Source organism: Lacerta agilis, chromosome 3 (assembly GCF_009819535.1).
Source record: "Lacerta agilis isolate rLacAgi1 chromosome 3, rLacAgi1.pri, whole genome shotgun sequence".
Classification (NCBI taxonomy): Eukaryota; Metazoa; Chordata; class Lepidosauria; order Squamata; family Lacertidae; genus Lacerta; species Lacerta agilis.
This window is the reverse complement of record NC_046314.1, coordinates 31,613,595-31,639,427: the sequence shown is the minus strand read 5'-3', so window position 1 is coordinate 31,639,427 and position 25,833 is coordinate 31,613,595. Positions and strand designations below refer to the sequence as shown.

General features: G+C 42.0%; 1 protein-coding gene across 4 annotated transcripts in view; it reads left to right on the top strand.

The window, feature by feature from the left end:
• Positions 1-25,833, top strand: part of KHDRBS2 (KH RNA binding domain containing, signal transduction associated 2) — a 317,562-nt gene that overhangs the window by 56,242 nt on the left and 235,487 nt on the right. For all 4 annotated transcript variants that reach the window (XR_004426194.1, XR_004426193.1, XM_033143192.1 and 1 more), the window contains exon 2: positions 24,375-24,502. Coding sequence is in view for 2 of the 4 variants with exons in the window: in XM_033143192.1 (XP_032999083.1) it covers positions 24,375-24,502 (128 nt within the window). In the remaining 2 variants the exon portion in view is untranslated. The remainder of the gene's footprint in view (positions 1-24,374; positions 24,503-25,833) is intronic.

Here is a 25,833-nt window from a genome sequence, read left to right as displayed (position 1 = left end):
ATCCATTTCCTTCCTGTGTGTATCTTCATTAATCCAAGATAACACAGGAGTGGCAGCAATCAATGACTAATGTGCCATTTTCCTCCCCCAGCAGTCCCCCATTCCATTGGCTTGTGAGGTTCAAAGGAATATGGTTTTAAAACAGGAGAACCATGGTTGGGTGTGCATGTGACCCCTTTTCCTGGGCCTTATTTACAACTTTGGTCCAGGGCAGTGGAACAAGTATGGTTCCCTTCAACATTTCTCTTCCTCATTCCCCTTCCTAAATTCCTAATGTCCTTCCTTTCTTCCTTGTCTGCACCTGGTCTCCAAGGAAATTATGGTAGCAAACGGGGAATATTTATTCCTTGTCCTAAAACTGCAGATCAACTGGGCTCCAAAATGCTCACTGGAGTTGCCAAGAGGCACAATGGAGAATCCCAGATATGAGGGGGGCACCTTCCCTCTGCAGCACCTTCCTTACACAGGAAGTCCCCAAATCACCAAAAAGAGAGAGAGAGAGAGAGAGAGAGAGAGAGAGAGAGAGTGTGTTTCAGCAGTGTGAGAGCAGAGAGAATTTTATGGAAAGTGTGCGCACTCCATTTCAGTTCATCTGGAACTGAGCCTTGGCATAGAATAATCTCTGCAAGCAAGTCCTAATGGAACAGCTGCTGAAAGGTATGTTTTTGTTTTTGTTTTTGTTTTTGTTTTGATTGCAGCAGATCCTTGTCTTTTTTCCTTTGTGAAATGCACATTACTCATGCAGCTGGGAAGCAATTTGAAATATTAGTGTGTGCATGCTCAAAAGAATGCAAGTTTGTTGTTTTTGAAGGGTATGGGGTGAAATAGCAAGACATAATTGAAAGTGTATCAGTGAAATGGGAAATTCCAACAGTATGCAGTCAGAAAAGCAGAGAAGCTCCTACTGACTTTCTCCTATGAGTTTGTTATTTGGTTGGTGCTCAGCTTTTCCATTGTTGCTTTTTTAAAATGCTAATTTATTCTAGCTCTTCAAAAATCAGACCCTGTGTGAAAAGATTTACATTGCAACCTTACACATATTTATCTGCCCAGAAGTAAGCCCCACTTAGTTCACTGGGACTTACTACCAGGTAAGCCTGCTTAAGATTGCAACAGGATTTACTCCTAGCACAGTACAATTACAGTTCTTCCAAATTTGGGTCCTGTATGCAAAGTCTACAAGATTTACAATGCAATCCTAGAAGTAAGCAGCATAGAAGGACGCGGTGGCTCTGTGGGTTAAACCACAGAGCCTAGGGCTTGCTGATCAGAAGGTCGGCGGTTCAAATCCCTGCGACGGGGTGAGCTCCTGTTGCTCGGTCCCTGCTCCTGACAACCTAGCAGTTCGAAAGCACATGGTGCAAGTAGATAAATAGGTACCGCTCTGGCGGGAAGGTAAACAGTGTTTCCGTGTGGTGCTCTGGTTCGCCAGAAGCAGCTTAGTCATGCCGGCCACATGACCCGGAAGCTGTACGCCAGCTCCCTCGGCCTATAGAGCAAGATGAGCACTGCAACCCCAGAGTCATCCGCGACTGGACCTAAGTCAGGGGTCCCTTTACCTTTTTAGCAGCATAGAACTCAATGTGATGTACATCTGAGTAGACACAGAACTGCTGCATAAAAAATAATTGTGATGTGCAGAATAGGGGATTCATTTTTATTTTATTTTTACATTGTGAATTAGTTCCTTCTTAAATAGACAAAGGGAATATCTACAGTAGTTTTGGTACAAGCCACCCACCAAGCCTGAGAGTCCTTGCCTTGGCCTTAATGTGCTTAAAGAGCTCATGTGTCAGTGCAAAGCCCCTTGCTGAAGCGATAAGTAGCTTGCTGCAAGATCCATCCTTTGCTCCAAAGAGGCTTCCTAAGCTTATAGTTGCTTTGCCAGATAAGCTTGTAAATGCCTTTAATAAGATAATGGCTCAGTTGTACACATAGAGCTTATGTGTTATGAACCTTGAAGCAAAAAAAAAAAAAGTTAGATTCATTTTCTGCTTCTCGTGATTGCTTTCCCATTAAAGGGGAAACAACAATGCCAGCACAATTTCCATCTCTGTGCTCAGGGGGTAGCGGTGGTAGTGGCTGCAGAGTAAGCAAGGCCACATATGTGTTGAAATATCGGGGAAACAGTGATCCATCTCTGAGGACTGTTTAAAACAAACACAACAAAATGATAAAAGGCTTTGCAAATTACAAGTGCTGGGTGAATGATCATTGGTAGAATATTCAGTTTGACTTTTATAATCAGCTGCCATCTGTCCTCTTCAGGGTGTCCTCTCTTGCCACGGGATACCAGGCTTTCTTTGCAAGAAGGAATGTTTGTTTAGCAAGATGGCATGCGTCTGCCACAGCTTGGCTGCTTTGTTTCTGCCTTTAACTTCCCTTGATTCCCCCCCCCCCCCGGGATTTGGCCAAAATGCAAAGGGGCAAACATAACGTACTGGAAAATGTAAGGCTCGTCACTAGCACTGTAGATAGATAACCCAGTCCAGAAAGGGGGGTGGGATGGAAGCTATCCATATGGATCAGACACATCCTGTGCTAGCATTATTAATTTATTTTCATTTATGCCCTTATTTATTTGTAGATTTATAAACAACAGGCGCCTCCCCATTAATGCATGGATTATGTTCCTGGGTACCACATGTATACATGAAATTGCATACAGTGGGGAACACCATTTTAAAAGCCTGTAAACTCCCTCCAGCAAAATTGCACAAAATTCCACCAAACTCCACCACGTTCCCTCAAAACCTCCTTTCTCCAACTCCCAATTCTCCACAGGACTCAAAGGTCAGTGCAAAGGCTTATGGGATTACTAGCTGTTTCACCGCCATTTCAGCAGTTTCCCCACTCTTTTCTGGCCGTCTTTGCGCTTTCCATGCCTTTCTGCAGTTTAAATTGATTTTTTATTTCCTGGTGCTGCGCATATATGTGGTCGCACGCGGGTCAAAATTGCATAAATGGGGAGATGCCTGTACCTCACAACCAAAAGTGACCATAGCGGTGTATACCGTAGTAAAGATAAAATAAAGTAAACTACAACAAGATTACAGACTCGGTAAGCTAAAACAAATTATTTCTATTATTGCACAATTATTATTCCATAAAATGCCTGGGTCACACTTTAGGGGAAACCTCCTTAAATAAATAAAAAATGCACTGAAAGTTGCCTAAATATCCAGATGTTAGCACTTGCCTATTTCAGTTGGTAACTGATTCCAGAGTACTGGAGCTTGGCTTGCACCTCTAAGGCATGTGGTACTCTCAGCAGTGCTCTATCTGAAGAGAATAGTTATCAGGCAAGGATATACACAGAGGATGAGGCAGTTCTTTTCTTTCATGATGGAATTCAAGATTCTCCCACCCAAGAACTGAGCAAGAGCTGCTCAGCTTCAACCAGCTTTCTTACTGCATCATGTTCAGTAGTGACATCACTGTGGCTTACCAGAATGGAGGGGCTGAGGTGATGGCAAGTACAGCGCAGTGCAAATGGTAGCTCCTGATGGTGTGTTTGCACCATGCCAACCTTGCTGTTGCGTTGCGCCTTCCCATCCCGGTAAGCTGCAGTGATGCTAATAGAGGGAGGTCAAGTGAGTGCCACTGCCCTGCTCCACCGATCATCACTGACCATGTGCCTTCACATCATACCCCGAGGCTTTGTTGCTCATGAATAAGATCCTCACAGCTAGCTTAGTGTTCACTCAAATGTTTGATCAGGCATCCATGTATATACAGTATGAGTAAGGTTATGATGCCCCAGTGGAGACCTTTGTAGTTTCCTCCTGGTTGAAAGTGATGAAAGGGGGAGGCAGGTGTTCCTTTCCCCCATTGCGGATCCTTGTGGACCTATGGACTTCATGAAAAGAAAAACAGAAATGAAAACCACCTCAATTATAAACACTAATTTGCATTCGCCGGTGATCCCTGTAGAAATATGAAAATATTGTTAAGATGATGCCAGCAAATGGCTGTTTCTGAAAAGTGGCTGAAATGTTCACAGTCTGGTTCAAAACAGTTGACAGCATTCATGAATTCATGATTTCTGTTGTGTCTCATTGACCTTTCCAGTTTATATATATGGCAAGTTGTGGGTGCAGTAGAGCCTACTGAAGCATGGGGCCAGCATAGATGTCAACTGGATTCCTTGTTCTGGTTTGGCACCCTTTGTCCCACTATTGCTATGTTTTCAGTGGCAATTTTCTTCTGCTTTCTGTGTGTCCGTGTGCTTGTGTGTGTGTGAGAGAGATAGAGGCAGAATTGGAGAGAGAACAGCATACAGGAAATCGTGTCCAATCTACTGCCTCCCTAATTTATGGCTAAGATATGCATGAAACAGTCTCAAAACTGATTAACTGCCTTGCATGAAATTTCCTTTGCTTTATTGAAAGCCCAGCTGTCAAGCTGAAGCATGATTTATTCCCATCAATCCTTCAGACTCCAATTCAACACACATACATACGAGAGAGAGAGAGAGAGAGAGAGAGAGAGAGAGAGAGATGGTTTTGTTGGCAGAATAACTGTGATGCACAAGGACTGTTTGCATCTGTGTTGGCCTTTCTTTCCCCTTCTTCAAAAACTAGTTGTTCATAGCATCAGAAACAAAAGATCCACAGAAAGCTGAGATCCAACATTTCAGAACATTTCTTCCGGGGGGGGGGGGGGGAGAGAATCTGTCCATTTCTCATGTTCACTTGGCAGCTGTCTAGTGTGGAATCAATCACTCGGTTCTAGCCCATTATGTTCTGAGGGTTTCAGTTAAATGAATGAATAATTGTGGTCCCCACCCCCTCCAAGACTTAGTGAATTGGTTAGAAGACTCACATTAGAGTGGGGTGGGGAAACCTTTGGCCTGTGTGTCCAGTTATGCCCAGATGGGATCCTAATTTGCCCTACAAGGCCATTTCCCTAAAATCATGCCCATCTGACTAACCTACCCCTGATGTCAAAAGAAAGAATGTAGCACGTGGTGGTCTCATAATGTTTTCAAGGTAAGAAGAATTGCAAACTTGTGCACTCCTCACAAAGATTTCACAGACGTTTTCACTGCCTGCTCCCTTTTTATGGGCGGTTCCATCCCCAACATGAAAAGAATGGCTGAAGATACTGGCACAGCATTATTCTGAACTAACCAAAGCTTCTAAACATCAATCCATTCTGGACATTACAAGGACTTAAAAGGCTGTGCCTAGGTCTGGCTTCCCCTAAGAAGGGGTGCAGCTTTGCTGATGGGAGGGGCCAACCAGAGTGCAGCATTCCGAAGCCTATCAAGTGACTTCGGGGGGGGGGAATGATTTGAACTAGAGACATCAAGAATCACTCAGCCGCTGCTCTACACCATGCACCTTGTGAATGGCTCACATGTTTTGGGACCAATTCATATTCTACCACAATTTTTATTTAATTCAGGGCTGGAGTTCAATAAACCTTTGATCTCCCCCCCCCTCCGAAATAGACCATATTGGTCTATTGGCGAAGGTCCTCCAAGTCTTGGTTGGGGTCATTGGGCCTGAACTTTTACCCTTTTCCTCATTGCTTACAAAATTCTTATTTGCAATAAAAAGTGCCCCATTGTATCATTTTGCTTCTGGTTGTCTCAGTTCAGGGGTGCCTCACTTTCTTTGAAGAACGCTCCCAGCCATGTACTCCAGCTTCTTCAGGATGAAGGCATGAGCTATAGAAATTGGACTATAGGGGCAGTTATTTTTTCTCTGACAGGTTCATATTTTCTAAATAAGAACGTTAAAGTAACTACAGACCAGTCTGGGTGAGCTCTCTGTTCTTATATCCCACCCTCACTGCTACATAAATATAGAAAACCTTTAATACTACCACCTAATAGGGAAAAAAAATCTCAAGCGCTAACCTACCTCACAATATTGCTGCAAAAATAAAGAGAGCAGGGGAGAACAATATGCACAGCTTCTGGGAGTAAATATATTTGGCTTTTCCAGACCATGTAAACAGAATTGAAATGCACAAACCCACGGAATCAGCCTCCTCACTTCCTTGCTTGAACTGCAACCATCCTGATATCTGACAGCAAAATATTTTTTAAAAAGTTTGCCCGCCCTGATGAACTGAAAGAGAAACAACTCTGCACGTGAGTAGTTTTGGAATTCAGAAAACACCCTCTCACTTGGTATAACTTGAAATGCTGTAAGCTTTTTCATTGCTTACCTAAACCAGGGGATGCTAACTTATGGCCCTCTGCATGTTGGACTCCAACTTCCATCCTCCCAAGCCAACATGGCCCATGGTCAGGTATGTCAGGAGTTGTAGTTCAGTAGTATCTGGAGGGCCACAAGGTAGCCACACTTGCCTTATACTTTATACAGTGGTACCTCTAGATGTGAACGGGATCCTTTCCGGAGCCCCGTTCGCATCCTGAGTAGTCCGCAACCCACAGCGCCGCTTCTGTGCACGCGCGGGTCGTGATTCAGTGCATCTGCACATGACATCACTGCGCATATCTCCACATGCACGACCCACCGAACCCGGAAGTAATCCGTACCATTACTTCCGGGTTCGGCGCGTTCGTAACCCGTGCCGTTCGCAACCCACAGCGAACTCAACACGAGGTACGACTGTACTGCAGATGTTTCCTCTGAACAAGTGGGAAGCCAAGAAGAGCAACATTAAGAATGGATGTGCAGCTAAAGCTACAGACCCACAGAACCTTTGTTGCCCTTTCATGAGAGCAATTAACCGGAAGAGGGCTATAGACTCTTAGCATTATGTAAACTCTAAGGTTTTCTGAAGCTTTCTATCCTTTTGCCTCTCCGTTGATTTCCAAAAGTCCTCACCATTCCCTGTACAGCAATAACTCTTTCAACTCAAATTTATGTGCTGAATCGTGCTGAACCATTCTGTCAGGCCTCTTAGCTGGTATCTGAGAGCAGCTTACAACACTGCATTTCATTTTACAATGTTGGAAATCTGAGATAAACCCTAGAGGCTACTATCAAGCAAAGCTTCTGGAACTCGTGATAAGTGGGAAATTGGTACTGGGTAATTTGGAATACAGTCTCTCCCAGTTTAGAAAACCACAGCTCCAGTCACAACAGGTGACTCCAAGTTGTAGTCCTGCTCTGAATAGGGTTCACCTGTACAGAATAATTTACCACAGCAGACATCTCCAGTTGGGACTGTAAGAAAAAGGGGGTGAAATTTTCTGTGCGAAGAGGGTGGTGGTGTGGACATGAGAATGTATGAGAAAGCTGTTTGACAATGGAATGGAGTCCCTCAGAAGCTGGTGGACTCTCTTCATTGGAGGTTTTAAAGCAGAGGTTGGATGGCCATCTGTCAGGGGTTTTAGTTGTGATTTCTGCATTGCAGGGGCTTGGACTAGGTGATCCTCAGGATCCCTTCCAACTCTACAGTTCAGTGATTCTGTTTATGTGAAAGCTGCTTTTGAATGTATGCAGGTCCTCGGGAACAATGTGGGATATGGGGTTGTATCTGACTAAGTAGGCCCATTGAAATCAAGGAGACTGAAGCTAGTCAACACTACCTGCAGTAGAGATACTTTCACTTGGACTTTGCTGGATGCAACCCATGGCAGGGAGGGCTCTAAGGGGTGGGTGATCAGCAGAAATCAGACACTTTACCTTGCACCAATAGAAATGCTCTCTGCTAACACAAAACCACACTAGATACAACACTATGTAAATAGAGATGTGTTTCAAAAATCACTACCGAACCCTTAGTATTTTTGTTCCAAACTGTACAAACCTCCATTTCTAAGATTTGCAGTCTTAAATCAGATGTGTCACTCTTCTGAATCTTGAATTAATTAGCCATGGAACAAAAAAGGTTGTTTTGGGTTTTTTTGTTTTTTAAATCATTACTTTAATTGCAAAATTGAGTATGTACTTGAAATGAAAGCATAGCAACAGTACTGGTGAGATAATCAAGTTTTCTTTAACCTTTCATGATTTTAAATCATTCTGGAATAAAGTAGTATTTATAGCAGTGGTAGTTGATACACCCACTCTATAGAGCAAATTCTTTTATAATGTTCTTTGGTAGTCATTAACATTAGTAGCTACTTTAGGATACAGCTCCTGTTTACTTGGAATAAAGCCCCACTGAACTTAGTAGGTGTTACTTCTGGGTAAACATGGAATCACTTACTATGATATTATTATTTTTCACTCCTGACCAATATACTAGCGTAATTTGAAGATATATACAACTCTTTGAGCCAAAAAATGGTAATTTTCTATTATCACAAAATACATTTTCTGTGGGCAAGAATCGTTTGGTGGACAATGCTAGACCATCAAACAAATCCCCCCCCCCCAGTATTGTGAATAATATTACAAGAATCCCCATAACTAGTCAGATCCAGAGGTATTTAAAATGGCAGCACCCATAATGTACTTTCAGCCACAGTTACTGCAGGAATCGGGGATTTGTGTCTCTCCAGATGTTGCCAAACTATAACTTCCATCACCCCAGACTATTGACCATGTTGGCTGCGGCTGAATGGGAGTTGGAGTCCACACAGTGCTATTTTTGTAGAAAAACAGGTGCTGGAACTCATCGTGCACACATCCCTTATTGTCCCACAATGGCAATGGTGCCCACCTGAGATGCGTCAGAACTGAGTTCCGGCTGGAAAAAAAAAGCCCTGGAGTCCAGCAACATCTAGAGGGCCTCAGTTTCACCACTGAATGAGCATAATAAGAAACAGTGTGGGTCAGATGAAAGAAATGAATGTTTCTCACACTAACACCAGTAGCTGTTTCCTTTGACGTTTGGCTATAGCCTATTGGTTTTGATTGTAGTAGTCAACATTTTCTGGTGCATAATCTGTTGACCAAGATGGGAGTTTCCACTGTTGTGGGAAGAGGTACTGGGGGATTTTTTTTTTTTAAACAGGACAAAGAATAAGAATGAGAGAAGGCACAGGGTTTTTAAAAAGGCTTTACCTTAACATTACCTAAATTATGGATTATCCTAGGCTGGTATTCTTGCTTTGAGCGTGGAGTGGCCAAGGGAAAAGAAACAACCTTTTCCAAAGGATTTTGTGTGCTACTGATTTACACTACAGTGCTACACCCCTGGAGGCTGAGATGGTACAATGTGGACATGCCTTCAGGCAAGGTGAAATACTCTGCTTTCCATCACAGGCAGCCTATGGCTCTTGAACTGGCAATACTAGCAGATTTCATTCCAAAAAGAGAGGCACACTGCATGTGTCTTGAGAGTGCTTGCTTATGGAAAATGCTTTTTCATCTTAAGTATTCCAGCCTGAGATGGAGACATTCTAAAAAACGCTGAATGCTTTTCTTGCAAAACTTTGCACAATAGTAAAAAGTTTAGTGCTTTGAGAGTATAGAAACAGAAGTTGAAGTTACCCACTTGGAACAAAGCACTCTCTTCTTGGAAATGTTCCTCATCAGCAATGAACCTTTGGTGTTATGTAAGCCCAAGAGGCTACTTCTCCTGCTTATCAAGGCAGCTGACAGCATCCTTGAATCAATAACGGGTTTGCACAAGTTTCTTTTCTGTAATGAACATTCTTAGAGGTAGCAAGAGATTGACAGATGTTCCTTTTGACCAGCTGCTGAGATTTGCTGTGACAGATGTGAGCCAGATAAAAGGCAGTTTGTTTAAGAAATGAAATGCAGGCAATCTGAACAATTTGGTTGTGACTTTCTTTTTTATGAGTGCCTTATGAATTTCCATGTATGTCGAATAACAAAATAAACTGCTCAGCAAATGTAACTCACAATTTGCAGCCTAATTCAAATCTAGTATATTTGGAAACCATGCCAGATAATTCGGGTGGTGTTTACCACCAAGGATACATGCTTAGGATAATGATGATTACCTGTATTATTCTATTATTTTCATGTCATTTCTATACCACCTTGTAATTTTAAGAAAAAATCTCAAAATGCTTTACGACACATTAAAACATAAAATAAAACAATCCAGAATAAAGCATTACTGAAGAAAGTGAAATATAAAGTATACATTCAAAGCAACAGGAAACTAAAATATTATATTGAACATTTCAAAACAAAACATTACTAAAGGAAATCAAATATAAAATGCACATTTTAAACAGCATAATTAACAAGGGAATAAAATATTATCATAAGCATGGACCATATCTTCTGCTGTTGCTGCCAGTCCTGCTGGTGGTGGTTCATGGTGGGAAACAGCTGTGGAAGCTCAGGCATATTATTATTATTATTATTATTATTATTATTATTATTATTATTATTATTATTATTATATTTATTTATTTATTTACACCTATCCATCTGGCTGGGTTTCCCCAGCCACTCTGGACGGCGCCCAACCAAATATAAAAAACACAGTACAGCATTAAACATTAAAAACTTCCCTAAACAGGGCTGCCTTCAGATGTCTTTTAAAAGTAAGATAGTTGCTTATTGCCTTGACATCTGGTGGCAGGGTGTTCCACAGCGCTGGCGCCACTACTGAGAAGGCCCTCTGCCTGGTTCCCTGCAACCTCACTTCTCGGTGCTGGACCTCAGTGTCCGGGTAGAACGATGGGGGTGGAGATGCTCCTTCAGGTATACAGGACCGAGGCCGTTTAGGGCTTTAAAGCTCAGCACCAACACTTTGAATTGTGCTCAGAAACGTACTGGGTCTGCACTAAGAGACAGCCAATATGGTATCTGGCCTCTTCAGCAGTATCAGCCTTTTTCGCTGCAGTCAATGAGGGCCCCACCCTCCTAGACCAGGTGGGAAAAGGCCTGCAAGGCAGGGAGCAGGTCCTCCAGGACTCACAGCGAAGAATGGTTTATTAGGATTGCAGCTTAACAACCTCCTCCCATGCATGTTTACTTGGAATGAAGCTCCACCATGGTCAGTGGGAGTTACCAGGGGCTGCCTGGCCCATTTTGCCGCCTGAGGCAAAAATAGGAAGGTGCTGCATATGTGTGCACTCACCCTTGCCGCAGTCTCACTTACTGGATCTTGGGAAGGTTCTGTGCGATTTTGCGGGGCTCTTGCCAGTAGCTGCTACAGCTGCTTCTCCTTGCTTCTTCGGTTTTGTGTGGGCAGTCCTGTGGAGGCGCCCCTTGGATTCCACTGCCTGAGGCAGCTGTCTGAGTCTGCCGCATGAACAGACCGGCCCTGGGAGTTACTCTCAAGTAAGTGTGGAAAGGGCTGCCAATGTAATCAGTGTAACTTAGTTTGTGCATACTGTTGTTGTTGTTTAGTCATCATAGTCGTGTTCAACTCTCCATGACCCCATGAACCAGAGCATGCCTTGGAAACTCTCGCTTTCTTCTCAAAGCTTCTCCTTTTTTATGTCCATGGAGTTTTCTTAGCAAAATACTGGAGTGGTTTGCCAGTTCCTTCTCCAGGTGGATCACATTTAGTCTAAACTCTCGGCTATGACCTGTCCGTCTTGGGTGGCCCTGCATGGCATAGCTCATAGCTTCTTGGAGTTATTCAAGCCCCTTCGCCACAACAAGGCAGTGATCCAGGAAGGGGTGCATACTGTTAGTCATGACTAATTTATCAGGATGTACGTTGTTATTTAGGCCCTGACAGACTGTCCTACGTGGCTAGTAAGGTAGATGTGCTCCAGCCATTTATTTACTTAGAAAAGAATTTATATGCCACCATTTATATACTGAAACATCAGGGTGCTGTATAGCAAAAACAAAGCACAGAAATGATTGGGCAGTCAAACAAGCTTCTAACAGCTACATATACACGTCAGCATAAAAAAGTCTTCAAGAGATGTCTGAAAGTGAAAAGTGAGGATGCCTGCTGAACCTCGGCTGGAAGAGTATTCCACAGCATTGGGCCAGAAGTGCTAAATGGCTGGCTGCTAGCCAAGGCCACTTGGGACTTTGTAACATGGGAGCAACTTACAGCACTTCTCTGGATGATCTCAGTGAAAGCACTGGGATATAAGGGTGCGGGTGTGCCATTTATCACTGGGGCAATGAGGGAGAAAGTATGTGTACATAATAAGGGATGGGAAAAGTACAGATTCCTTTATCTTTTATGACATTCTTGCCAACAAAAGCCATCTTTATGGTAGATATGGCCCCTAGTGCCGAGGTTCTCATTCTCCTTAATTGCTTCGGGGTACTACAAACCATGAACTGACATTCTGAAGAAATCTATACTTTTATAGCTTTGTGGGCTAAATATCGCATTGCTCCATTCACAATTTCTCACCATTTAGCAGGCAGAGCAGAAAGGCGTATGTCCCTTCAGCATATCCTGCTGCATAGATTCGAAAATGGAAATCCACATGGAACAGAATGTTTGTTTGTTTATTGCAGAGCTGAGGACCATAAATGGCACAGATGCATTTTATAGTCCTTTCTGGTGTGTGGAATATGTCTGCTCCCCAAATGTCCAGATCGATTAATCCAAAGGGCATTTGCTCAGCTGTCACACTTTGGGCATTGCTTAAAGTTTAAAAGGTTAAATTAAAATTTATTATAATGAAAGGCCAAGGTAAACTATAAATCCTAATAAAAACAAAACAGACTTTTCTCTTTATAATGAAAAACTGTGTGATATCCTAGCTGAATAATGAATTTCTAGAATGTGCATTTCTTCACTCAGAGGTCACAGTAGTATTGCCATGAGACCTAATCTAGTAGCAAATTTTTCAGAGCAAGAATAGAAATTGGAAAAGCACGGAAACCTTTGATTGAAGAACTATTTCTAATGACATGGGAAATCACCAAACCAATAACATTAACCCATAGGGCAGAATAATGAAATGATGTCGAAGTAATGATTTAATTGGATTATTTGCTAGAATATTCATTGCATTATAATAGATAACACTGAAGTATTTTTCCTCTGGCGCTGCAATCCTATACTACTTACCTGGGAGTAAGCTCAATTGAACCTAATGGGACATACTTCTGAGCAGACCTGCATGCTGTAGTATTGCACTGTGAATTATGTTTCCAAAATTTAGGCTGCAATGCTGAAGATAACTTAATAGGGAGTAAGACCCACTGAGCAGAGTAGTGACTTACTTAAACACCCACAGTATATTTTGGTGTATTCTGTGTATGAGGGTGTAAGTGTGTGCATCTAATCTGCAAATTGGTGGGTTTAAATATTTCCAGATTTTTAAATTTTTATTGCAATTTTTTTTGTTGTTTAATCATTAGAAATCAATGCGGCTTCTTATGTTCTGCAGTTAATTGCATTGTGCAATAAATAAATAAATAGTGGCGAAGAAGCAAATGCAGTGAGGAAGACAACCCATCTCTACATGAGCAGAACCATTTCCATTGGGGAGGATCAGCATAGAGCAAAAAGGGACCCCATTCCCTCCCTAAGTGGCCCTTGGCACGCGTACACACACACACACACACACAAACAAACAAACAATACAGTGGTGCCTTGCAAGACAAAATTAATTCGTTCCACGAGTCGCTTCGTATTGCGTCTTGCGAGTCACCTAAAGAACCGCAAAACCCTTTCATCTAGCGAGTTTTTCGTTGCGCGAGGCATTCGTCTTGCGAGGTACCACTGTAGTTGCATGGAATGGTGTTATCCTGTGTGTGCTTCCTGTGTACTTGTCTAACCATAGTTTTCTTGCCTGGGATCCAAGTCTACAGATTACTTACGGTAAGGGTTTCAGTGCATGCACACAAAGGGGAGAGGATGCCAATTGATGGGCCATGCCTAGAGCTCACAGTTTCATATTGGTAGTCTGGGACTGGATAACATTTCACCTCAGTTTCATTTGGAATACCGGGTAATAGAATTGTAGAGTTAGAAGGGACCAAGAGGGTCATCTAGTCCAACCGCCAGCCATGCAGGAATCTTTTGCCCGGTGACCCTGAGATTAAGAGTCTCATGCTGCAACGGCTGAGCTGGTATAATTGCTTATTTTATTTTTTTAAAGCATGCAAATGTAATTAGACATTGGATGGTATATGACAATACTAAACTTGCAACAGGTGCAGCAGCTGCATCCAGTGTGTTTCTGAGATGTTTGGAGAACATCTTCAGGGTATGCATCTGATGGGGATTACAATAACCAACTTCAAATTGGAATTTAATTGGTGGCTCTACTTCATTTAATTGGGAGGGGGAGGGGGAAGTGAGCAACCTTGAAGGACAGGCTTGAGGGAGTCAAAATGGGAAATGGTCCAAGAAGTGGTGTGGAAGGAATTAGATCTGACTGGTGAGTTTAGCAGAGCTGTGCCTGGGTTAAGGATAGGCAAATTTGTCAGTTTCAGTTTTCATTTTCCAATCTTAAACTCCTTTCTTTATATTTCCAAATCAAGTTGAGAATTATTATTATTTTTTTAAAAGTAGTTCTCATGAAAATTTTGTAATAATGCATTTTTATATGCAACTTTTCTTAATATACACGTTTTGTCAAAGCAATTTCCTTCATATGCATTTTCAATGTTATTTTCAATTATGTTGGTATCCATCTGTCTTGAGTGACAATGGAGTGCGCCTCCGAGGGTGAAGTCAAACTGCTGGAGAAACACTGTGGTTGCAGAGTCCTGTAACTCATAACTACTGCCTCCTGGTGACCTCTCTGGGTAGTGTGTGTGGAGATCCTGGGCTACCCAGACAAGAAGACTCCCTTCTTGGCTTTGCTGCTGTGGTCCAAAGGAAAGCAGAGCAATAGATTTGGCACCAGCTTGGCTGCAGGAGTTGCTGGAAAGGACTGCACTCTGGATCTGTGTAGGCTTTACTCTGTATCCTTTTCTTCCCTGTATGTCAAACCTGGGACCTTATTTGATACAGCAGGCAGAGAAAGGTGGGAAGGCAGGGTTGGGAAAATAATCCGTGGATTCGGCCATGGCTGCGCTCTCTCCCACCCCTTCCCACATCAATATATTTAAAGGTACAGCATGGATCTCTAACCTGCACCTTATCTGCCCAATCTGAACAAGGTCAACCAGATGGGCAAATAGGCATATTGATGAAGACAGCTCTTAGAGGAGGAGGGGTGGCGGCGCATTTTGAAGCTCTCCAAAAGTTAATTTGACAAGGCTGCCAGCAGCTACTCCTACCCCTGGCTCCTTTTGCCAGGAGAGAACATGCTAGGATTGGTTACTTCTGTTAGAAGCAGATTGGAACTGAAGTTCCTCAAAGTACACTCCTTGTATTTATTCAAAAATTCCAGTCAGCCTTTCCTTTTATTTCCTTGACAGAACATCTTATTTCCATTAGGAAGCTAATGGGGTTTAAGAACATACTTGTCAGGGTCATTTAGTTCCATTTTCTGTAACTCAACATCAGTTCCTTCATTCAACACCCTCACCCCTTTTTGTCGTCTCGTGTGGTGGAAATATTGCCTGGTTTATTCAGTGTAACCTTGTTTGCTTCATGTTTATCCTGTTTGTGTACCGAGTTCAGAGTGGAATGCAGAAGCTCCCATTGGTTTTTACAAACTCCTGGCTCTGGGGTGTGTGATCAATCCAATGTGTAGATTGCTTTTCACCTGATGTGAACTCTAGAGGGTTTTTTAATCCTCATTTACCCGACAAACATTTTTTTCCTGCTGATTATTGTGCCTATAACTGGAAGTACTTTTTGGTATGTGACACTTGGCACTGTGGAAAATGGTAACATGTATGCCCTACTTCCTCCAAGGAAAAGTGCTTTCAAGATTTATGTCTTTGTATAATGTGCTATGAAACTGTTAGACTAACCCTAATGGCCAATTTTATGTGCTGCTCATATTACCATAATCTGAAGGGCAATTAGCTGACTGTCATTATTAGAGGTCTGTGCCAACTGCAAAATTCCTTGGGACCTAAGGGGGAGTCTCATGTTCTGGAATCTTTTGATTGGCTCCAAACACAGTATTGATTGTCATATTTTCTGTAGCTTACTGGAAGTGGAAATTTAAATAAACCACAGCATCAAGCATTCATTTGCACTATAATGCTAGATATCTTAAATCACGGCATATGGTCACTTCCCATGTAGCCAGAATATTAATACACCCTTCTAAGCAGTATTGTACATGGTTTATCCTCTGTGTATTCCAAAATATCTGTGTATTCTGTGCTCAGGTATCTCTACTGCAGCACGGGTGGCGCTGTGGTCTAAAGCACCGAGCCTCTTGGGCTTGCTGATCAGAAGGTCGGAGGTTCCAATCCACTCGACGGTGGTGAGCCTCCACTGCTGCATCCCAGCTTCTGCCAACCTAGCAGTTCGAAAGCACACCAGTGCACGTTAATAGACACTGCTGCAGTGGGAAGCTCCTCACCCCCAAACAGCAACAAAAAAACACCCATTGCTGAAAATGCTTCACACAGTTTACAAGACCTATCCTTGCTGTGCAAACCTGTTCTTTTTAAGTTTGCTGTCTGGTATATGGAAGGGGGTAACTACAAATTCTTCTGGTTTACATTTTAATTGGAGCTGGAGAAGGAGCCTTTCAATGCTTACCTCTTATTTGGAGCAACCATTACAAACCCTGGCTGGATCTACACTGATATTAAAAAAAAAACGCTAAGGGGAAAAAGTATACTGTATAGCTCTTGATGCAATTTTCCATTGACTGCTGTACAGCACCCCCTGGTGTCACATTTTTATAATTTATAATGTTGTAACTCACCGGTATAATTAGTCCCTTGTGAGCTGCACCTGAACCTGGTTAGTTCAAGTGCATGTCATGGGCCTCTCAGCTTCACCAGACTCTAGCATGGTCTGGTGGACAGATGGACCAGGAACAGGAGCAGATTGGGGGCTGAATGGCTGGCACCAAGGGATGGAGGATGAAGGTCCTCCCCTTGTGGTTCTAGATGTGACTCGGAGCTGCTGGCTCTCCCCCCTGCCCTTCCGGCAGAGCACAGAGCCTCTTCAGAGAGCAAGGGCAACTTCAAAAAGACATAGGGAAGGGCTTAGCAAGAGGAGATGGCAGTGAATATGGAGGCAGAGGGATAGGACACAATCTTGTTGCCAAAACCTAGGTGCTACATTCATAGGTGAGATCATTTGCATCTGCCCAGATAGAGCGCAGATCAACAGACTTATAGGGCAAGAGAGTCCCATGGTGGGAGGGGCATACCAACTGCTGGGACATCTTTGTCGCTCCTATTTGGTTATGAACCTCTTACCTTGCTCATGGAATCTGGACATTGTGATCTCTTCCTTGCCTACACGTGACATTGTGTCATTGTGTTTTGGTTTGGGAACTTGACAATATGAGGCACTTGCACTTCCTTTCTGCATTTTGTCCAAAGCTAGACACAGTTATTCACTCTTTCTAGGAAACCATGGGAAACTGTTGTTATTGTTGTGTGGATGGGTGGATGCTAGATTGAGGCCTCTTAAAACCATACTATAGTTCCTTTAGCTGTTTGGGGAGGGGGGGACCATGATTGTTTTCTATGCAGTTATGCTCTGAAACACCTAATTCTGCACATGTATCACTTTGGGTATAGCTTTATAGGCTGTTTATATAAGAACCAGGCCACAGAATTCTCAGGTGAAAAGAAAATCAATCTTACGATGGAGGTGCAGGATTCTTAAAAACCATGTAGCTGACACCATTAATACTTACAATCAAATGATTACACAAACACACACACACACACACACACACAACCAAAACAGCTGCCCAGAGAGAAACTAAGCAAACACTAACATTACTCTTCTGCAGGGGAACCAAATGCTGACAGCTTTGGAAGGTGTATATTCCATTTTATGGTAGGTTAGAGAGGCTGATGAGAAGAACATTTGTTATTTGATGAGTTTTGACATGCTTCAGAATGTAGCAAAGGGATGTTTCTGCTGGGGGTGCCTTTTTAAAAATGGAAATAGTATATTCATGACGTGAGTTTTGTAACAGATGTCAAGTATAGTGAAGTGAAGTATAATTAACTTCCTTTTATTGGCATGGCAGAGGTTTTTTTTGGGGGGGGAGTTAGACGCACACACATTCTTTATTGAGTTTCTTTTTGCCAGAATAGTGTAGAATTCTGCAAATCTGTGCGGGAAACTACTGAAAGGTGTGATCCTGCTTGATCAGTACATGGGCAGCAGGGGTTTTGGGGGAGGTTGCTCTGTTAGAAGCTTACTTGCTGTAATACAGCCCCCCCTCCTCCCGCCTATGCTGCTTTGATGCCCAACTGCTGCTGCTTTCTGTGTATGCTTCATCACAGCCAGAAATTTAGTTTTCAAGGCAAGCCCTCCTGGGGCTCATGTTGATGCATTCAGTGACCAGCTCCACATGGTGATTAGGCTTGTCAGCTCTCTCTCCTTGGTCTGAAGTTTCATGATATCAACCTCCTTTTCGGAGTCGCCAGAGGAAGGAATAAAATCTCAGAATGAGGAATCGGAATAGAATGGGCAGGCTGCTTTATTCTTGGCTTGATTTCTGTTATTACCAGTACCTCTGCCTCCATATCCATTGAACTCCACCCCTGAGGTACTTCCCTGGCCTTCCAGCGGGCATCTTCTGCTCCTACCATGTGACACTAAGCGCCATCTTTGTCCTACCGGTACTTTGTCTCTATACTAGCCCTTGTGAACTGCCAGGCTCCACCTTAATGCTTTGGCCTGGTGGAAATGAGAAAATAGAGGCCTAAACTGATAGAGTGAACTGTGGCACTGCAGGCTGCAAAGGGCATGTGTGTCGCCCTTTAGATATGCTCCTACATAGAAAGTTCAATATTAGCCAAAAGCTAGCACAGTTGCTTTGTTTGTTTGTTTGTTTGTTTGTTTGTTTGTTTGTTTGTTAATTCAGTGAAGGTTGTTATAGGAGGGAACATTTTTTAAAATCCCCACCTCTAGCTAGAAAGCGATACAAAATACTTTATGTAGAACCAAAGAGAGGGTCAGTGATAAAATCCTGTATTATTCTGCCATCACCTCCTCCTACAGGAGCAGTCCAGGCCTTCAGATATAATAAACCTTAGACTTTGCAATCTTACTGGCCTGACTGAAATCCAATGGCCTGACTTGATGTGAGGCAGGTTTCTAGGTACCTACATCATTCTGCCTGATCACGTTTTTTTCTCCCCAGCTGGAACTCAGTTCCGGCACCTCTCAAGTGGGCACCATTGCCATTATAAGAGAACAAGGGAAGTGTTCATGGTGAGTTCTGGCAAATCTTTTTTCTGGAAAAATAGCACTGTGCCCGGTCATAGATGCTCCAGCTGCAGGACACTGGATTTTAGGATGAAGCGGTGAGGCCTATTTCATCCATGCATAGCAATTACACCCAAGCAAATCTGTAATTGTTCTGAAGTGATTTTTTTTTAAAAAAGAAATTTATTGAATTTTCCAATTAAACAAGTACAAACAAAAAGAAAAAGAAAAAACAAATATCAAAAACAACACTCTACAAAACATACAAAAATACTACAAAAAAGAAAAGAAACAAGAAATTTCATAATCTTTTCCCAGTTTTTTTTACATTACATTGGGACCTCCTCCCGTCCTCCCCTCTGCGTTCATTTCCAAACCTCTTTTAGTAACTTTATAACATTGTAATATCTACTTTTCACCCCCGCATCTTAGTTATACAATCCTAGTCATTATATTTTAAATCTTAATCCTTATACTTTTCAACACATTTTAACTTCATATATATATAAAAAATTTCCTCTGTAAAATCAACCTCAAATTCCCCTCACTACCTCTTATATCCTTTCTTAACTTAACTTTGTTATGCTATAGCCTATAATTTTACTGATTCCAATTCTTAATCTATTAAAAACCCAAAATTAACCTATACCAAATATTTCTTCCAAATTCAAAATCCATTTTTCCCTCTGGTGTCAAATACCATAATCAATCCTTCCTTTTTATTATTTCACCCCTTACCCCACCCCTCTCCTGCCCATATGATTCCCCTTCTTCATCTTTCCCCCACCCCCACAGTCTCCCCCCCAACATGCCACCAGTCCAGATTCTCCTTCATCCAGCGTTGGTTTAACTTTTTTCCTTTTCACTCCTCCACTTCCCTTCAACAGTAGCTTCTTCTCCAGAGTGTAGCCGCCTTCTTGATAACATGTTTCAAAAAAGTCATAACAAAGTTTCCTTTGTCCACTCTCCAGTTTCTGCTGGTTTCCCTGTAACTTTTTAACTTCTTGAACTTCTGGACTGCCACCCCAAAAGTCAGCTCTACTGTTCCTATTGGAGGCTTCCTGCCTCTCACACAAAGGAAGCCCCTCTTGTTTAATAGCCTGTGCCAAATCATCCTCCAAAACTTCAACAGGGTCACTCACTCCATCCTCTCCTTCAAGTGAGCATAAAGCAAAGTTTTCCAAAGTTGCTGCAAAGTTTCCCAAAGTTGCTGCAATCTGGATACACTTTTCTGCAAAGTTTTGCTAATGAGATTGAAGTAATTTTAATTCAAACAGTATTTTCTCCTGGATTGGTGTCATTGTTGGGTTTGCAGAGTCCGTGGGAATTAGTTGGGTGGAAGTGATAAGGTTTTAGTACTTTTCCAGCTGCGCCAGCCGGTCTGCAGCCGCCATTACACAATCCTTTACCAGAGGGTTAATAATATCAGTCCAATATTTTATAATCCACAGGAAGAAATCAATCAGAGTTTTATTTTTACCCCAAAAACAGGGGACTCTAAGTTGCACAAAATCAGAGTTAAACTTCAAAGCAAGTTTAAACGGCTTAAGCTCGTTTGACGTTACTGTCCTATTATCGCACCGGAGAGAGACAGACTTCCTCACTTTAATCTCCTCCGCAAGCCAAATTTCCCAAAACTTTTAAGATCCAAATCAGGTTCTTTTACTTACAGAGTTCTTCTTTAAATCCAAATCGAGGAGAATGCAGGCGCTCCAAACTGGCAGATCCCGCTGCTTTGTGTCTTCGGTCTGCAATGGTTCTTCAGCGCTGTGCCGTTGCCCGGTTCACTCAAGCCTCCCCTTTACAGGGGTAGCTTGAGAACCGGGGCGACACATCTAGCGCCCGCCAGAACCGCAGTCCACTGGACGCTCCACCAGTGGCTTTAAGGAGCCCGCCAGCGCGGTTGCGGTAGCTCCAAACCCGAAAAACACCGGAGCCGCCTCGGAACGAAAACGGCTCCCGACTGCACAGAATGGCGCCGGCACCGGAAGTCCTGTTCTGAAGTGATTTTGTAAGCCTATCAAAGTGAGCTGTAGAGCTGTTATTGTGAAGTAAGTCCCATTGAGTTTGACTGGTGGTACCTCCCACGGAGGAAGTACGCATAGGATTGCTGCAGATGTGCCTGTCTGTTACACAAAGTAGTACCCTTCTCAGAATGTGTGTTCTGACGTTCAGCCCAAACACTGAGGTATTGTTTGGTGGTTGTTTTTTAAGTGTGTAAGTGTGTGTGTGTTGCTGTTGGTTCTTTGTATCTTTATTCTAGAGTTTGCAGTTTTTCATGTGGAAACTGTCCAGTTCAGTTTTGTATTTTTTTAATGTTTGATTTATTATATATGCCTACTTTTGTTATGTTTTAGTTATACATTTTTTCATGTTGTAGGGAGCCTTGAGCATGGTTTGAACTGTGGGAAGGCAGCATACAAATAAAAGTATGTGTGCATGTATGCAGTGCTTTTTTTGGGGGGGGGGGTGGACGGGACACACAGAGGAATGCATACCCATAAACATTTTGTGAATCTTTGTACTTTTGTCCATTTACTGTATTCATTTTTCCCAATTTAAACTATAAAATGGTGATTTTCCTGAGTCAAAATGAGGGTTCCCCTAAACTTTTTGGTTTTTTGTTTTTTTAAGAAAAAAAGCACTGCATGTATGTATACAAAGGTCTTTGCCACTCCTTTGCTTTCGTGAATTAGTGTTTCGGGAGTCACTATGGAACAAACAAGAAATGCATTATACTGGGCTACCAAAGGGGGCGATAGAGCACATATTGAAGTATTGTAAAGAAGGTGCTGGAAGGCTGAACTAAAGTTGTTACAAAGAGAAAATGGTGGTTGTGTGTTTCTGACAGGCCGGATATAAACAAATAAATAACCTCAGGCCATATATATATATATATATATATATATATATATATATATATATATATATATATATATATATATTTGTTTGTGTGTTGCTCCCTGCTGCACAATCTTTATATTTTTAAGTAAAACAGATGATATTACAAGAACAGGACAAGTCACAAGTACGCTTTCCTCAGAGCAAAATGCAAATGCGCACTGTGATTTCTGATGATCAGGGAGAATGAATCTCTCTCATTCATGCGCGCGCGCACACACACACACACAGAGCACTATTTTAGGTTATCCACATTTTATCTTCTTTAAAGCAGCTCTTCAACTTTTCCAGAAAGTTCCTGCTGTGCACACATTCCTGGCTCAGCAGGGCCAGGCTCATTAGCAGGTTTCTGTTTGCCGAGAAGTGTCATTACCAGGGGCTCAAGCAGCAAGTTCAGCAACAACACAATGGTTGAAGAGGAGAAAAGGAAAAAGCCACAACACCCTCACTTGGTAGAGGAGGCAAATCCTACTCTTAAGACAGGCAACTTATAAGGCTGCTGTAAGGCCAAACAAATAGGGCCTATGCTCAAGGGAGTCACAAGCCCTTAACTGAGAGTAATTATTATTTGTTTGCTTCAACAGTTCCTTAATTATATTTTGGGTTTCTAGTTCAATATTTCATATGAAATAGCAAAAAATAGGGTAATAGTTGTTTTTGTATAATCGTGGTATTTTTGTAGGAAGCTTCAGTGCTTTTTTTCTGGAGGGGACACAGGGGTACGCATATCCCTAAACATTTTGTGAATCTATGTTTGGCCTCATTAAGGGGCAGTGTTTCAATATTAGGAAAATGAGAGTACCCCTAAGCATTTTTTATAGAAAAAAAGCACTGGGAAGCTTTAACCTGATCAAAGGACTAGCCATTTTCAATGTTAATGCTGAGGCCTGAAACAGCCAACGCTATAATAAAGGAGAATCCCGTTGTTAATTGGCAGCATGGCTTTCCTTCAGATGACGAAATCCCTATGGTTTTCCAGAGCTTACTTCCTCTTATTAATGGGCCTGACATGCAGAATAAAAACTTCAACTGCATATTTCTTCCACTCATAAATAAACAATTCTTGTTTCCCTAAGAGTGTACCCCTATTTTACAATATTGATCCAGTGTCAGAAACACAAGATGAGAGGAATGCAGGTCTGCAAAGATGTCAGTCCAAAAGTGCAAATCAGTGCTGGATTGACCCGCACCAAGATACAATGGCTTCCATCTGGCTTAGGGGAGCCCATTCTCCACATCATGTATGATGGGATTGAAAACGCCATTGGCCCGGTTGTTCCTCATGATGCCCCCTACAAAGGCATAGGATATTAACAGCAGTGAGCAGCTATCATCATGGGTGAAACACACTCCCTTCTTTTCTTGTGAAAGAAACATCTGCCACGCAGTACTCAAACACACTTTACTTATTTATTTAACTTATGATACCCCCTCATAAAATCACTTCTCTGAGTGTTGTACAAAAAGAAGAAAAAGATACAATAAAATATTTAGGAATGATTGGCAGACAGGAGCTCAAAGCACAGCTCCTAACACAAGAGCTGAGGCAAGCCAATGGCTCTTTGGTGCAGGAAAACATGTACTGAAGGAATGGCATTTTAATTGAGGGTAGAGATAGTTGAGGAATTGATCCTTGTAACTTTTGGTACAAGCTGGGTGGGCCATGCTAACACCTGCCATTCAGAATTTAGCCTGCAATCCTAACCCCACCCAGTTACCATGGAAACTCAATAGTAGATATGGTTAGGCTTGCACTGTTAGTTATCCATGTTTCAAGGTTTAAAGGAAATTGGGTGGGTTCAAGATACTTTGCTTGCAACATTTTTGTTAAGTTTTTTTTTTTTTTTTTTTTTTTTTTTTTTTTTTAGAACTAGAGCTTTCTCCTAACCAATTCCTTTTTGAAATTCTGCAACAAACTTGAGGTGGGAGAAGAGGCAGCTCATTAGAAAATCAAGAGTTTAAAATGGGAACATAAAGTCTCCCTATGGGAACATAAAGTCTCCCTATGATTGCATCACAGGTTCCATGGAAATGTCAGCTGCAGCTTAAGTTGTATAGTACGTCGGGTGGTATTCAACCAAATAGTTGTACAAGGATATTTGCCACTAGCACAATAGGATTTACCCCTCCTACCCTCCATGTGTGCCACATGCCACCTCCAAATGTTCTCCAGAGGGTTGGTGCGCCCCCCCCCCCAGAATGGCCCGCCAGAATAGATTTATGGGCTGCATGGTGAGGGAGATGGGGGAGAACATTCATTCTTGCACGGACAGAATTTTCTCCTTAGCACTACGTTTAATACAACTCATTCTTTTGCCTGAGTCTATGTGGTTACTTATATAACTTCCAAATAAGAAAATAATCCTACATCAAAGAATAACAGCCATCTAATTATAGATTCTTTTGTTGTTGTTCACCCTTTGTAGAAATTGAAAAGTTCCAGAGTTCTGATGAGAAAAAGGAGGATGAAGAGAAAAAATACCTTGATGTCATCAGCAACAAAAATATAAAGCTGTCAGAAAGAGTATTGATTCCTGTCAAACAGTATCCAAAGGTATTGTAATACCTATATAATATAAGACAGACTGTGCTATTTTGATAGATGATTGTGGTTATGGTTATAATTAAATGCTGTGCTCAAAGTGCTAACTCAGGGCAGTATAAAAAGAGAATTAAAATGTATTCATGCCTCTTTATTGTTTTTAATAAGTGTTGGATCAATATTTCAGATTGGATTTTGAGGGAATACACATTGAGTTCTGACAAACTCCATTAAATTCAATAGGAGTTTTGACTTTGACTACAACTCAGGGTGGATTGTACCCCTTTATTGTCCTCCCACCCCGCACATCTCTGTCTCTTGGCTACCTTTACTCAGCATGTAAGGAGCTGATGGTGCTGGCATTGGTCTAGCCAAAAGGCTATGGCATGGCTAGGAGGAGGGGCTGGCAAGTGAGGAAGTACTGGGCAGGCTGTGGCACTGAGGCCCACATGAAAGTGGTTCAAGTTTTACTGGTGGGTCCTGGTGCACTGTTTGAAAAGCACTGGTTGAAAGGGAAATAAGGAACTTACTAGACACTCATCTGAAAAATCCTCTCATATGATAATTTGGTTTCTTCCCACTTACTTGCCTTGAAGTGAAGAAAAATTTACATCTCAAAGGAATCCAGTATTATTTTGAGCAAATTTGGAAGGTGCCACTTCTGCAAACCAAAATTCCTCAACACAGATCTGCATAACAAAGATCCAGGCAGGAGGTAGTAATGTGTGTGTGTGTGTTTGATGAAGTAAAGGAATGCTGCTTTCCCCTGTGCAGCCTTGTATTTTACACAAATAGTTGTTGTCCTGGCAGTATTCAAACTGAAATGGTAAACACCCCCATTTATCTCTAGTACAATTTTTCCTGCTGATTTATTGTCACATGGTATTTGGCCTCGCTATTAGCTTTGATTACACTCTCCACTTTTCACTTTATTCTTTCATCAGCAATAGCAATAAATTACAGTGGGTAAAAAAGCATATCGACCCAAATGAGAGGTGTGTATAAAAAAAGAGAGAGAAGGAGAGGTGCATTGATTCCAAGATGGCATTTACCTCCTGAATTGTGAATATAAAATTGATGTAAAATAATCATCAAAATGGTAAAAGGCACTAGAAATAGGCATTGCTAGAGGACGGCTTGTTATTGCCTTGTTAGGATGTTGCACTGTTCCTAAATTGGTAATGTTCTATAGCATCACTGCTTCTCTGCCCTGTGCCTGTTTTGGGAATCAAAGGTGCTACTGGCAGCACATCCCATAGTTTTCATATAACACCAGTCATGGGACGGTATACAAATATTCTTAATAATACATTATGATTATGCTTATTAAATTTCTATACTGC